General features: G+C 43.7%; 1 protein-coding gene across 1 annotated transcript in view; it reads right to left on the bottom strand.

Annotated features, from left to right (window-relative positions):
- LOC142771355 (uncharacterized) overlaps positions 1–14273 on the bottom strand; it is a 66027-nt gene that overhangs the window by 31378 nt on the left and 20376 nt on the right. The window contains exons 7-14 of the mRNA XM_075872831.1: positions 12105–12134; positions 11435–11464; positions 10588–10617; positions 8820–8849; positions 7480–7512; positions 3200–3229; positions 2610–2643; positions 1940–2025 (exon numbers count right to left, since the gene is read on the bottom strand). Of these exons, the coding sequence (XP_075728946.1) occupies positions 1940–2025; positions 2610–2643; positions 3200–3229; positions 7480–7512; positions 8820–8849; positions 10588–10617; positions 11435–11464; positions 12105–12134 (303 nt within the window). The remainder of the gene's footprint in view (positions 1–1939; positions 2026–2609; positions 2644–3199; positions 3230–7479; positions 7513–8819; positions 8850–10587; positions 10618–11434; positions 11465–12104; positions 12135–14273) is intronic.

Below are 14273 nucleotides of genomic sequence, written 5' to 3'. Positions count from 1 at the left end.
TGTGCGATGGAGGAAGGACGTTACAATGACACAGAAGGTTTCTGTAGTCTATCTCCACGACCATGGACGCCGGCAGCAAAGAGGTTGAAAATGTTAGCAGCAGTTTTTTTAAGCGTATGTAGCTATTTGAAGAATATCAAGATAGTCAAACCACCAAGTAGTCGCCACTATCATTTGTCTAGTTTTTAAAACATGCTGTTATCAGAGTAATGCGCGGAATAATGCTCTCAAACTGGAACAACTTGAAGCCGGTTTTTAGTGCTACAATTGTATTGTTTTAGCTGTGCGGGCATCAACAGTAGAAAAACGTAAAACAAGTATTTTGCTAGAAGCAGCATGTGTTATTAAGATAGGGCGATAGCGAATGTTGGGGGATTAATTTCTTGCCATTTTCATGTGGACGTGCGCCCCAAGCCAAAGCGAACAAAACACAGAAAAAAAATCAAAGATTATTTACTTCTATCGGGCCCAACTCAATAAAATCAATTGTGCGGCGTCCAAGCAAGAAAACTAACGTTAAGCAAAGCTTCAATTTGGGCTAGCGGGTGCGGCTTTGTAATGCGGTCGCGCTTTGCGTTGCCCCAAAGTTCAGCCGCATTGCCTAGAAAAAACTAGCGCTTCATACATTTTCATATTTTGCATCAATTATGGTCAGGGTCTTGTTCTGGCAGGCATGACGCCTTTAGGTGGCCTGCGATGGTTTGTGGTTCAATCGACAGACGGTGCCGGCTGGCAAAGGGGAGTTTTTGCACTCGTTTTCATCGCCTCGAGTAGTACTAGCTAACACTTCCAGACTAGCATGGACATAAATACCCAATAAATGCATAAGAGACGGCCGCTGCCGTAGCTCAATAGGTGGAGCATCGTAAGCGTTATTCAAAAATTGTAGGTTCGGCTCCTGCCGGCAGCGAAATTGTCTTTGCGTCCGTATTATTTTATTACGTTGGTAACATCTATATTTCGGTTAAAAAGTACTATGTTCCCTATGCCTTTCATGGCTTGGATGTCTGTTTTGTTAATTCACACGGAAGTGCAGATATATGCGCGTTTAAAGGGACACTAAAAAGAAACAATAACATGGTTTAAATTGATAAACTGCACTTTGAGATCTAAAATGCAGTACGTATCACTATGATATGTTCATTACTAGCAAAAAAAATCAAGGTTGAAGTTTTATTTTTAAACTTCGCGCTAAAACCTCCACGCGTGCTGTCAGAAATTTCAAAACGTACTTTTCGGATTTTGTAACATTAGCTCGATGAAGTTCTATGGCACCAACATATGACAATTTACTTCATTTTGATCGATTAGAATCTACACAGGATCGCTTCGCCGCGGTGGCCTACAGGCTTAGGTACTCGGATGCTGACCCACAGGTCGCGGGATCAAATCTCGGCTGCGGCGGCTGCATTTTCGATGGAGGTGGAAATGCTGTAGGCCCGTGTGCTCAGATTTGGGCGCACGTTAAAGTACCCCAGGTGGTCGAAATTTCTGGAGCCCTCCACTACGGCGTCTCTCATAATCATATGGTGGTTTGGAGACGTTGAACCCTGCATATAAATCAAGCTACATAAGATCTAATGGAGACGTTCGAAATTCATGCCGTCATTGCGTTTGGTGCGTGAATCTCAAGGTGGCGTCTGTGGGCCCCCCCTTCCCCCCTCCTTTTCTTTTCGCACGTTTTATTGCCTACTGAGCAGAGTGTTGTAGTATGAGTAGCGTTTTTCTGGATTGTAAACTTTCGCATACTTTACTGGTATGTGAAAAATCGTTTTGCTCTTTAGTGTACATTTAAGTTTGTAAACGTAAAAGCAAGGTTGTCTGCAGATGCCTTGCTCATTCACTATTAAATGAAGACGTGCACTTTGGTCGTTTAGTGTTCCTGAATTCTCATGACCATTCTGTGCGAGTAGTGCAAAAACGATGCTGCGATCGTTACCGTCTGTTCCTTGAAGAAGCAGAAGTGCGGCGACCGCGCTGATGCAAATGATAACGGCCATGCCCGCCATCACCTTCTTCTTGTGCCTGCGGTGACGAATGCAAGACGAACGTGAACATTCGCGCACCGTGACCGCTAGACCACCGTGACGGGTAACACAAAAAGTGTTCACTTCCCCCGGCACAAAGACACTTCGTTGTTAAGAATGAGTTACACGAGTGTCGAGTTGCTGCCGAGACCTCAATTCTGTGCTCGAGGTAATTGTTGCCTTCATAAAGACGAGCTTAGGTCCCGTAGAAATATCTGTGAAAGCTTGCAGACTCATGTTTTGAACACACGTATGCTACTGCAACCACGAAAGTCGAACGTGGTATGGCCGCCTTGTAGTATTCGGCAGAGCACAGTGTACACTGTACTGAATGCGAGGCTTGGACTCGTTTCTTGCCACTATACCATTTTTGCATTTGGAATAAGCACAAGCGAATTTGTGTCGTCTGTTTTCTATAGCACAACATTGTACTGTCTTCATGCAGCTTTGTGAAAAATAGCAGGCCTCCAAAACGGGACCATGACTGAAAAGTCCCAGAGGGTTTCTTGACCGGTCAACGACAAGCTGTGGGTATGCTGTCATCATTGTTTTGGCAATTAAAAAAAAGGTTACGGGACTCACATGCTGTGCTCCTGCGCTTGTTCATCCTTTCGCTCTGCGAGAAAATTTAATTAATGTCATCAGTTTTTGCTCTGACCTGTCAGATACACATGAAAAGTATGTTTTCGCGCATGAATTGGCACATTACTTTCTTCAGGTTTTATAACAAGATATATGCAGCAGACGTTACTGCCAAGTCCATTCTTGTGATGCATCAAACATGAAGAAACAAAAATCACTGCACTGTGTGGCCATTGGGCCATCGTTTGTACTTTCCGACTTAAGCCCAGTCGAGAAATATTTCTTCACTAAAGTCACGTAATGTCCCAGTTGGAGATAAATTATATCCTTGGTGGCGTGCTAAATAGGCGTAAACCATTCACAGGATTCTCGTGCCGCCTTTGACTGCTTTTTACTGAAAAACTTTTTATTGTAACTGACACGTTATAATGCAGCGCTTGTGGTTGCGCCATTTTGTGTGTGCGTGATTATGTCCTTTTGTGCGCTGCTTCATCAAGTACCATGATAACTATCTCATCAGTACATCTTAAACGACATCGCAAGGCAACTGGCATATGGCAGGTGCCAAATCTTCGTAATCGTCCACTTACCCAGATTGAGAGGCTGTTCGAAGCCCATCGCTGTAAAAAAAACAAAATAAAGAAAAGGTCTTTCATGAATCTCAACATTATCTCTCTCTCTTTCGTACCGCGCCACGAGGTAGGCAAGCCAACTTGAGAGGCAGCGTCACGTCATTGATGATTGATTTGTGGGGTTTAACGTCCCAAAACCACCATTTGATTATGAGAGACGCCGTAGTGGAGGGCTCCGGAAATTTAGACCACCTGGGGTTCTTTAACGTGCACCCAAATCTGAGTACACGGGCCTACAACATTTCCGCCTCCATCGGAAATGCAGCCGCCGCAGCCGGGAATCGAACCCGCGCCCTGCGGGTCAGCAGCCGAGTACCTTAGCCACTAGACCACCGCGGCGGGGCAGCGTCACGTCATAATTCTGCAACATAGGGAGTCATAATAGAGAACGCAATGACGTGATAGCTTCTCAAGATCATGTGGCAACCTATCGTTTCTAGGTCAGAAGTGAAGGGAAGCGTGTGATACAGAAGAAGGGCGAACAAATATTTAAGCACTGAAAACGTTTTTCTCCATTGTACCAATGCGATATATACCAAATAAAAGAGCCTTTCCATCGTGAGTGAGGCCTAACTGATCAAAATCGAACAAAGGTAATGAAAGTATCTTTCTAGCTGTTACTAAAAGAACACTTCTGCTCTCTAGACATGCCTAAAGAGCACCTTCTATGCACGAGTTTACTTTTTCTTCGAGAAAAAGAAACAGCGTACAGTTTCTAGTTATCTCGCTTTGCGGCACAGCATTTTAGGGCGGCTCGTCTGCATTACTGCGTACAAAAAGTATCATTTTGAAACCGCAAATGGTACCGACGCATGGTTAGAAGTGTTTCCTTTCCAACTTGAACTGATAATGAGCTGTAGGCCTTAAGTATGTAGAGTGCTACCAGCTTGAGTACACTTTGGTGAACGCACGACTTGGTGCTCGAAAACTATACGAGTTTCTGCTATGCTAGAAGCAGTGATCCAGAGGTCAGCGCTATCGGAAGAGGTCTCCTTGCGCATGCGCATTGCCTGACTATTTCATTTCAGCTCTTTATTGAAGATCACAATGTATCAGATACAAGAATGAAAGAAAGATGTGTTCTGCCTGACGGGACCCCAGCTCCCGAATGCACTCACTTAGAGCAGGTATCAACAGAAACAGCATTATAGCTAATCGATACATGCAGAACGCAGTATTGCACAAAATTATTCTTTTTAACTTATATCTATAGCACGAATAGTCTCTTTTATTGTCACGTGGGCGTCACGGTGCTCCACACACATGCCTTATTATACTTTCCAGCATTATTGTTGGGGCTTGCGTTAGATCTAGAATAAACTTTGCTAACTCGTGCCTTGGTTGTAATCTTCACTGAATAGACGGAAGCAATCACGAAGTCGCTAAACATTGCGCCGTGCTCCAAGTTAACCATTCTGTGAGTGAAATGCGACAGCATCAAAAGTAAAGGAATAAGCGTAGGTGGCAGTAGACAATCTATTTGGGGGCACTGCTAGGTGGCTTAGCGGGTGACACCAGTCTATAAATTGGCAATTCACTGGCTTGAGCAAGTGCACGAACACTCACGTTTGCGTGGTTGCGTGTACTACATTTGCTCACACTGATGTGCGCACTTTGAGCACTTTTCACAGATCATAAATGAGGAGAATTCAAGTTCCCACACACCAGAAAAAGAGGAAAACGTGCGTTGCCAGACAAGTTCTTCTCGCTTAGTGAGAACAGTGCCTATTTTTCACCTGCTTTGGTGGATCATGGGTTGTAGTTGTTCCACTAGTCCTCACCAATGGAATGGCTTTGATGCACGGCGCGTGCGCACTTGCTCAAAGGAGTCAACTGGCTACTTTGCCGCCACGATGCCAATTTTTTTTAGTTGCGTGTTCCACTGTGCGCCAGTGCGTGAGACTTTACTCTATTATTTTGCAAAAGTAGCGAATAACTGTGAGAGTAAAGCTTGATTCTGCTGCCCAGCAGGGTACATGGCGCAGCGTCAAAAGAGGAAGAGGGAATTAAAAAAGATAGCAGAACAAGAGAAGGAGCCAGAGAGCATCGCTGAGATGCTGCACACACTGCAGAGTGCATTCGGCAGATTATTTTCTCCGGGTATTTTTCTGTGAGGTAGTTGTCAGAGTGCCAAGGGTAGTAAACCTACTGCACACTCTGACGCTTTGATCACATATAAGGTCGACAAAGTGGTCTCCAATCATATTACGCAATGTTCCCTGTTACACAAAAGTGTTTTATACCAGGCTCGACCACGGCTCCGCTGACATACTTCCATCATAGAAATGACGTCGAAAAATGTATGTATAGTAAGAGACTGCAAAGAAAAAAACTACAAGGTAGCAATCATTGCGCGGAACCGAACCAGAAATCTCTCGAATGGAGCGCCTGGCGCTAACCACTACGCCACGGACCATACATTGTCTAATGTGCTAACGGCAAGCCATTTATTTATACCATACCCCATTTGGCAGTCTTCAGAGTTTCGAAGCTTCGGCGCGTTTTTGCTATCAGTGTAGATATAGCGTGACGGGCTCGCATTGGCCATGCTCTCACGGTCGTCGCCTCCACGGAGCATGATCTCTTCTGCACGCGCGCTTATCGGACTCGTAATACGGGAGAGAACGAAGGTCACTTCGCACGCTGCCGCGGCCGCGTTCCCGAAAGGAGCACGCTGCTGACATACGAGCCAGGAAGAATTGTGACAGTCGTTCGCGTTTGTCTTGCGTACACTTGTGCGCTCGTTTCGTGTGTCTTTCTGTTTGAACAGCGCGCTTCAAGTGTCGAGCTGAGACCGTTGTTAGTCCACGCTCGTCCTCTGTATGCTAATTTCGTGCGTGTTTATGCTTGAGGTAGCACTGCGATTTTCGAACTGCTTGCCGTTCTTAGCGCAACTCTGCAATTTGTTGCTGTTGCTGAAACAATGCACAATATACGCTTAACTACGTCTGTGAGGACGAGTTTCACTTTCGTGCTATAACGATTCTTATATATAGAGATCAGCCAGATTTTTTTTTTCATGTTGAACTCGTACATCGACTGATCTCATCGATTGCTATCTTGTAGCGCGAAACTATGCCTTGTCTCTGCGGTGAAGTGCTTTTGGCCGCTCAACTGTCGCGCTTGTGGGGCGTATAGTTTTTTGCTTACCTCGCTTACCCAGTAAGTGTCTCACACCACTTCACTGTGGAGGTCTAGTGGCTAAGGTACTCGGCTGCTGACCAATAGGTCGCGGTTTCGGATCCCGGCTGCGGTGGCTGCATTTTCGATTGAGGCGGAAATGTTGTAGGCCCGCGTGCTCAGATTTGGGTGCACGTTAAACAACCCCAGGTGGCCGAAATTTCCGGAGCCCTCCACTACAGCGTCTCTCATAATCATATGGTGGTTTTGGAACGTTAAACCCCACATATCAATCAAATGTCTCACACCACTCATACTCGCCACCCCGCTCTGACGTCAGCAGTCCATAGAGAAAGCCTTGCTCTGCCGTTGTATGTGAGCCGACGTCGTGACAGGGGCGCATGCAGACATTTTTTTCGGGGGAGGGTGAGAGGGTATCTTTTGATTTTGAGAGGGGGACACCCTTTGGAAACAGTTATTTTTCACTCGTTCTGCATGCCTTGGCGAGACAAATTTCAGGGAGAGGGTGGCGTGGGCCTGGTGGGCTACACTTTGGCTAGGACACTGCGTCATGTTGCGTTGGCGACCTTTCCAAAAACTGCTCTCTGGGCGCCGCCATGAACCTTTCTGGGCTGCCGACGAAACCGATACTGGCAGTGATATTCGTGTGCCTACGCTTGACTTTCGCCCCCTTTTTTTCCTGTTTTCCAGCTGAAGCAATCACCATCAAATGTGCTGGTAAAATTTGTCACTGCGTTTGAACATATTTTGATGCCCCTCATTTTTTGGTGCGTGTTTTTTCTGTGCCCGTTTCTTGCACATAGCCCGTTGACAAGTATGAACAGGTGCAAACTAGCTCCCTCGTCATCCAGGTGAAGTAGTTCAAGATTCACGATGTACACCTGCGCGGTGTTTGACATTTCATATCACTGCCTGCACAATTCACCAAAGTCGACACGACCGACAGAATGACTTCGGTATGCACAATTTTTTTCCCTCGAAAACTGATAAACGTAGTACACGCCCCGCATGCGCGTAGCCGCATTAACATGAAAGGTGAATGGTATACAAGTGCCGGCAAGATAATTTCCTCAGACAGTGAAAAGTATTTTACTTACGGTTTTCCGCCAGTACCCACGGCGCAACAACAGCTGCACATAAGATGCAAATTTAAGAAATGTGTATATAAATACAAATATAAGAACAACCCTGTAGCACTCCACCTGACCTCATGTTATATATTAAGGAAGTGCAACCGTGCAAAAACACCATTTTTTAAGATTAACATGATTTCGCCACACGTTTGGGCACAGCTTCCAAGCCAGCACGATGCAGCTAGCCTGTAGTCTGATGTAAGGCTCTTCGAAGAAGCGAAGGATTCCTCAAAAGGCTTTCATGAGTACGTGATTGGGGAGGTGCTTGTACTAGCTGGGGCCATTAATTTACGTTCTGGCAGTCATGACGATAGTTATAGCGCGAGAACACAACGACGACAAAAAGACAAGAAGGACACGAGCACTCGTGTTCTTCTTGTCTCTTTGTCGTCGTTCTGTTCTCGCGCTATAACTATCGTCATGTCATACCAACTAGCCCAAACTGTCCCACTTCTAAGCTGGCAATCAGGCTTGTTTGAAATGCCTGACTGCCAGTTTTTTAATGCTACCTAACATTTTAGAAGCAGTGCCTTCTTCAAGATACTATCGGAGAACTATAGAAGATTTACCGATTTAAACGAGTATTTAGAGCAATGATTTCCCCCACGCGTTCCACTGATAATCTCAGGAATGAATACATCACTCGAAGAAAACTGAAAACTGGGTCAGCTCGTGTCTTCTCTTTATCTATTTTCTTTGCTCATGACGCTCCACACTCTTTTAACCTCAGAATCAATACCTAATTTTAGACTTCACGTTTTCAAAGTTCTCAAATTGAGATACGTCAGAAAAATTTTCTTGTTCACACCGAGAAGTAAATAGAGGACCTTCAATGTTCCTTGCCTGTGCCCTATGTGAGATCGGTACTGAGTACAAGTAGTTGCAAAGCCTTGTTAAAGTATGGTTCAGTAGTATACTGCAAAGTTATTCACGCTGAAAGGACAGAATCAGTAGGAAAAGAGCTTGGGCTGTCTTTGGCCCACAACTTTCGCTTTCAAAGGCCAAAATGACTACCGCCAGCCTCACAGTGTGCGCATGATTGTTACTTTGTTAGGAACAACCGAATTTTGTCACTTAATGCGCGAGATAACACTAACACGGGAACTCTCTTCTACGGATATGACGTCACCATTTCCGGTGCAGGGTGTAGTCATAGCATCATATTTGTTTTTATAACATAAAAGAAAATGGCCTCACATGCTCAAAACGAGAAGTATTAAGTAAACATGTAATCTAAGCAGTGAAAAGGCATACAATCATATTGCCACCAGTATACAAAATGAAAACTGTATTCTCCAACTAACCTTGTTCTTCCTCCGGAAACTGTGGTGCACCTGTTGCAAGATAAAAAATATTTGATGTTTGCGCTAGATCACCTTCCCGCGGCACTCAAAGTACATCATTACATCATTCTTTCCTATCCTCTGCTCAAACGCTTGTCCCCGACTTGTCTATAATAATAATAATAATACTTCTGTTCAATCACTGTAGTACGTTTGTTCAAGAGTTGCAGTACTTCAATAGTACTCCTTTTCAACCACTGTGAAACTTCTCACTGTAAGAAGTGGCAGGTTCCTCTAAGTTGCTCAAGGCATCTTTTTTTTGCTTGGTCATACCCGCAAAGGTGTCGAACATAAATTAAATTCAATAACATACAGGGTTTTACTGACCCCCCCCCCCCCCAAAAAAAAAACACGATGTAGTTAGGAGGGTGCCGTAGTAGAGGGCTCCAGAAATTTCTACTGTCTAGTGTTCTTTAACGTGTGTTGATGTCGCACTGTACACGGGCGCCTCCCACTTCGCCTCCGCCGTAAAACAGCCGACGCAGCCGGGATCGAACCCGTGACCTTCGGGCCAGCAAATTAGCGCCATGTGACAAATGTCCGGAATCATCACGTTTTTGCTTAAAGAGCAGGGCAGGTCACGCAGGTTTTTTTTTTCTAATAATTGTGGCCGAAGGCCCCTGATGCTTCATTCCAAAAGCTGTTTACTTTTCATTTGAAGTGCCTGAAACTCTGGGAACAAAGGCGTGGCATTGTGATAAGCAAGTCATAGCCTCAACTGCATTTATTTTTTGACAATTGGGAACTTTCGTGAAGCATGTAAGCACTTTAAAGGGGTAACAACTCCAGCTTGTTGAAGGCTTCATCATCACCGATGGCGTAAAAAAGCAGCAAGGGTATATGGGACAAGAAAGGCACACCGAAAATTTTTGTCCCGTGTACCCGCGCTGTTTTTTTTGTTTTTTTTACGATGTGAACCATTTTATCTCTCGGGCTTTACGCCATCAAGATGTGGGAACGATAAAGCTTTGCCGCTTTCTCGCCTAACGGGTAGCTGGATAGCCATACTCATGCCTACCTACGGCTGAATGAGTTGATCAAACGCACAGACCGTTTTCTCGTGAGTAGCTTTCGCCATTGCGCCACCTCGCGGAGCGTATCTCAACTACGCGCTTCTTTCTACGTGGCCTCTGGGATGCTCTTCGCCAGTGCTTTACCAAAAAAACATTATGAAACCAACGAATCACCTAGGTACATGAACGCCGAGGCACGAGTGCCACAACAAGAAGCTGAAGGGAAGAATAATGATGAATTTTCTGTGTGTGCGCAGCCAGATCTTGTCAATGTACCCCTATCACAAGCTTGCTAAATCGCTGCTATGCCCGAAACGTCGTGTGTTTAATGAGCTCGTCTGTTGTGTTCAGCCAATTTCGACGAAGTTGGATGAGTTGTCGCCGCCTCTCACAAGTCTTCTCTAATCATAATCAATGTGATGATGATAAATACCATGTTAAAATCTTGTGCATGCGTATCGCCTGGCACTATATCGCATTATTAACGATGTGAACCTTTACATGCCCGACTTGAATTAAAACCGCTATCATTGCAACAAAAATAAGGAAAGTTTACATTGGTTTTTGCTCGCCCTAAGAAGTGTTTAACGCACGAAGGCTCAATAATCAAATGTCACATGTGGGAAATTCTAGCTATCGTGTGCCGATGATTAAGACGCTTTTTCAAATTTTGCGTAAAAGGTATCGGATGAGTCTAAACGTAAACATAAACTTACCAAACGCAGAAATCGGCCTCGAATCCAACACTGCAAAACAAATGCAGATACACAAAGAGTGAGGCTTTCTTGAGCGTGCAATAGCACAGTCGTTTCATTTCCCATGCCAACGCGACAACTTGGGTTTTTTTTCTTGCTTTTTTAAAAACAGAGACATCGATTGACGACTGTTTGCTCTCCATCCTCCCAAACAATGTCAACCTAATTAACTAAATGCAACCCTGGTGCGACACCAAGGCACTCACTAGCTAGTTAGAAAGAGCATGTGGTTAACGGGGCTCTGACACACTTCTTGAAAATGGTCAGAAAACGCTGCCTACTGGTAGCTGAGGCCCCTGCGAACATGCGCACGGTACACTAAAGCGCATCACGCGGCAAAAAACGTGCACTTTAATTTCAAAAACAGCTGGAAGTGGCTCCCTCTTGCCCGTCAAATTATTATGAAACAGCTTCAGTTTTACTGTCTTGCACTTTTACTGTCTTGCATCCACTTTTCGTTCTTCACATTTTCCCTTAGAATTACTTCTAGTATTATCCCATACACTTTCCGTGGTATAATTGTCAGTCAGTCCTCATTATTATTGTTTCTGACTAAGCAAACGAGCTCTTAAGTTTACCCTTCTTCCGTATATCAGGTGACGCCGCTCGCACTTGGCGGATTGTATTTTTACGGCAATCGATTCGGGAAGCATTAATTCCAATAGAGATTTTTTGAATAAGTATTTTAAAGAAGTTGCAGAGTCCCTTTAAAAAGTAAACAGGCAACATGACACATCCATATGGTTTGCAAGCCGTTGAAGTCACGGGAACAAGTTCCCTTTATTCTTACGACAAAGAATGCACTTACACACAATGGACTGACGCCGAGGGTCACCGCCTAAAAACGAGCACAAACAACGGTTTTTCAAGTTTTTGCCAGCACGTCTCCAAAGCCATGCATAAAAATTGTACGTTTGCTCCTTCCTTCTTTTCGTGTTTGTTTTTTATATTTAATAATGTTACTTTTGCTTATTGTGTATTATTGACATCTTATAACAATTCTACGCGTTTCGTGTTGTTTGAAATGCATTTCCTTGTTCATTTTCCCCTTGCTTGGGCCTCCCTTAGGGCCTGCAGTATTAGGTAATTAAATAAATGAATCTAGCTCACCGTTAGCCACTCAAAATTTCGCAGCAGAAACGTCATATTATCAAATTTAAGATTACACAAGTGTAGCAAGCGAGGAACGACGAAAGGCAGAAATTTATCAGCGAACTTCTCGCGGTGCAGTTTTTGCGAAACAGTCGTCGTCGCTTCAATCATTTCCAATAACGGCTCCGGACTAATTAAAACCAATATTTCATCATTCACATTTAGTAAATTCAATATCAAAGCTTTATAATGCGCGTGAAGTAGGTGAAGTTATATGCTTTGACGCCACAAATAGTTTGCAACTAAGGTCAATATTACGTTAATATGAAGTCGACGTACTTTTCCAAAACAACAACAACGCAGAAATGATTATTAGGCGAACTTACCTTGTGCACCAGACAAAGCCACATTGGTACCTATAACAATAATGAACTAAGATACAATTGAACAAATGGACACTTGGTAAACCAGGGCATATGCACTCCTATGCTACCAAACCTTTTGAAAAGAATTTGATAGTCGGGCAAATTTTATGTAGGAAGTTGTCTTGTTGCTTTAGAAAAGGGGCATCACATAGTTTTAGGAGTGATAATTTGGCCGAGTGAATGAATGGAAGAGGCTTCTTTTCAACTCGGAGTGTATGACGGCGTCGCTGTCCTGCGGGTAGGTGGTCATGTTATTGTCTTCGCACTTGCTTCCTTCTTCTGTAGAAAAAAAAAGTTAATTAACCTTCCTTAAACGCCCATTATTCATGTCTGTTACGATTCCTCAAATTCGTTTGAATTCCCATGATTGAGAAGAGCGAAAAATTTGCAGACTGTTATTTAAGCTAATAACCAAGAATGCCGGGGAATTTTTTCCTGCTCTATAGACTGTGTCCTCAAATCAGTGCGACTTCCGTGTTAGCTAGTATACCAATTAAACTTCGTGAGTGCGGAATCGTAGAGCATTTGTCACTACAGAAAACGGTTAAATTTCGTTTCTAGATGCTTATGACGGCTGACTTTATCCCTTTACATATTCTCTTTCTACTTGCTGTTTTTTGTGTCATTCCAATGCTGATGTTTTTCTTTTGTTATTTCTAATCAGATATTCAGCTATCTCCTGATTTGTTAAAAATCTGGTAAGCCATTGTCAAGCTTTATTATTTATTATTATTTAATAAGAATATTAATTATTATTACCTATTTATTTTATTTTCATACTGGGTCCCCATTGTCATTCCGCTTTTTCATATTACGCTGGACTTTCAAAAAAAGTTTCGTTCCGTAAAATGGTCTTCATCATTAATGTAAATGTTTTTTTTATGTTCTCAGTATGATCCACCACGTCACATGCCTCCTGCCTGCAACGATCGAAATATGGTAATATGCGAAACTGAAAAGGCTGGTCGTGCGCTGTACACTCCTGCAATTTCATAGACCAGATGTTTTATTATGAGAAACAAGGATATCCAATAAATCGTTCAGTGCACGAATGAAAGATTGCGATGACATATAGAAAGGGCCACACGTCAGGAACAGTGCTGAAGTGGCCTGCAACACTTATACAGCGTTGTCACGCTCTCAGTCGTTGGTCGACACTGGGGAACGTGTGAGCCAAACGTTATGGCGCAGCACGCGACCTGTAACTGAAGTATTTCTCAAAGCCAGATTGGAATCGCTCGCTCTTCTCTCTACAAATTATGCCATAAACGCAAATCACCGCGGCGCAAGCACAGAGTCGATGACCATTGACTGACTTGATGATTTATGAAAAGCTTTATAACATCTATTCAGGCATTGTGAGCTTCATAGTAACCACGGACGCCGCAGGATGCCGCCACCTGCCCACGCATTCGCTCACTATTACACTGAAAGTGGACTTCGCGTCCCTATTTTTATTTGATTTTTATTTAAAAACCAAAAACCCTTATCACAAGGTCATTGCGAAAAAAAAAGGGGGGGGGGGTGGTTACAGGAAGACATCGGTTTCATGTTATGCATTTTAACAGTACAAAATCAAAGGAGTGAAACAATGTCGAAACATTCATTTTCAAGCGGACAACAAACGTGAAACGGCATCTGAAATCATCAGCAAAGCCACGCGGAGGACAAGAAAAAGAAAATTCAAGTTCAAGGGCCGTTCGTGCTGTGGAACGCACCCCTTCCGATAATGTCCCATTTGTTTGTAAAATTAGGTGTAAGCTAGCTCCACCAAGTCTTCTTTGCTCATGGAAGCTCTCACTTTATATGTTTATGAAAATAAAGAAAACTGGACAAATTTGGAGTGTAGCTGTCTTCAAACGACCGCAAACTGCAATCCACCTGTAATCAACTACCTCAGACCAGAACGAGAAGTGATCCTTGAGGTTTACATTTTTTGGCTCTTAAGTGCATATAGAAACAACTGTTTGATAAAATAAACGAATCACTCCAGGTGTGTATCGAAGAGAAGTCTGCAAATTTCGTTAGATGTGTCGCACATTGTCGTTCTTGTATCTCGTTGCTGTCAGTGCGGCTGCAGGCTGAATAATGTGTTCCATTGTTCCTTATGCTACTTCCGTCACTTATGCT

The sequence above is a fragment of the Rhipicephalus microplus genome, chromosome 9 (assembly GCF_043290135.1).
Source record: "Rhipicephalus microplus isolate Deutch F79 chromosome 9, USDA_Rmic, whole genome shotgun sequence".
Taxonomy (NCBI): Eukaryota; Metazoa; Arthropoda; class Arachnida; order Ixodida; family Ixodidae; genus Rhipicephalus; species Rhipicephalus microplus.
This window is presented reverse-complemented; position numbering and strand designations above follow the sequence as displayed.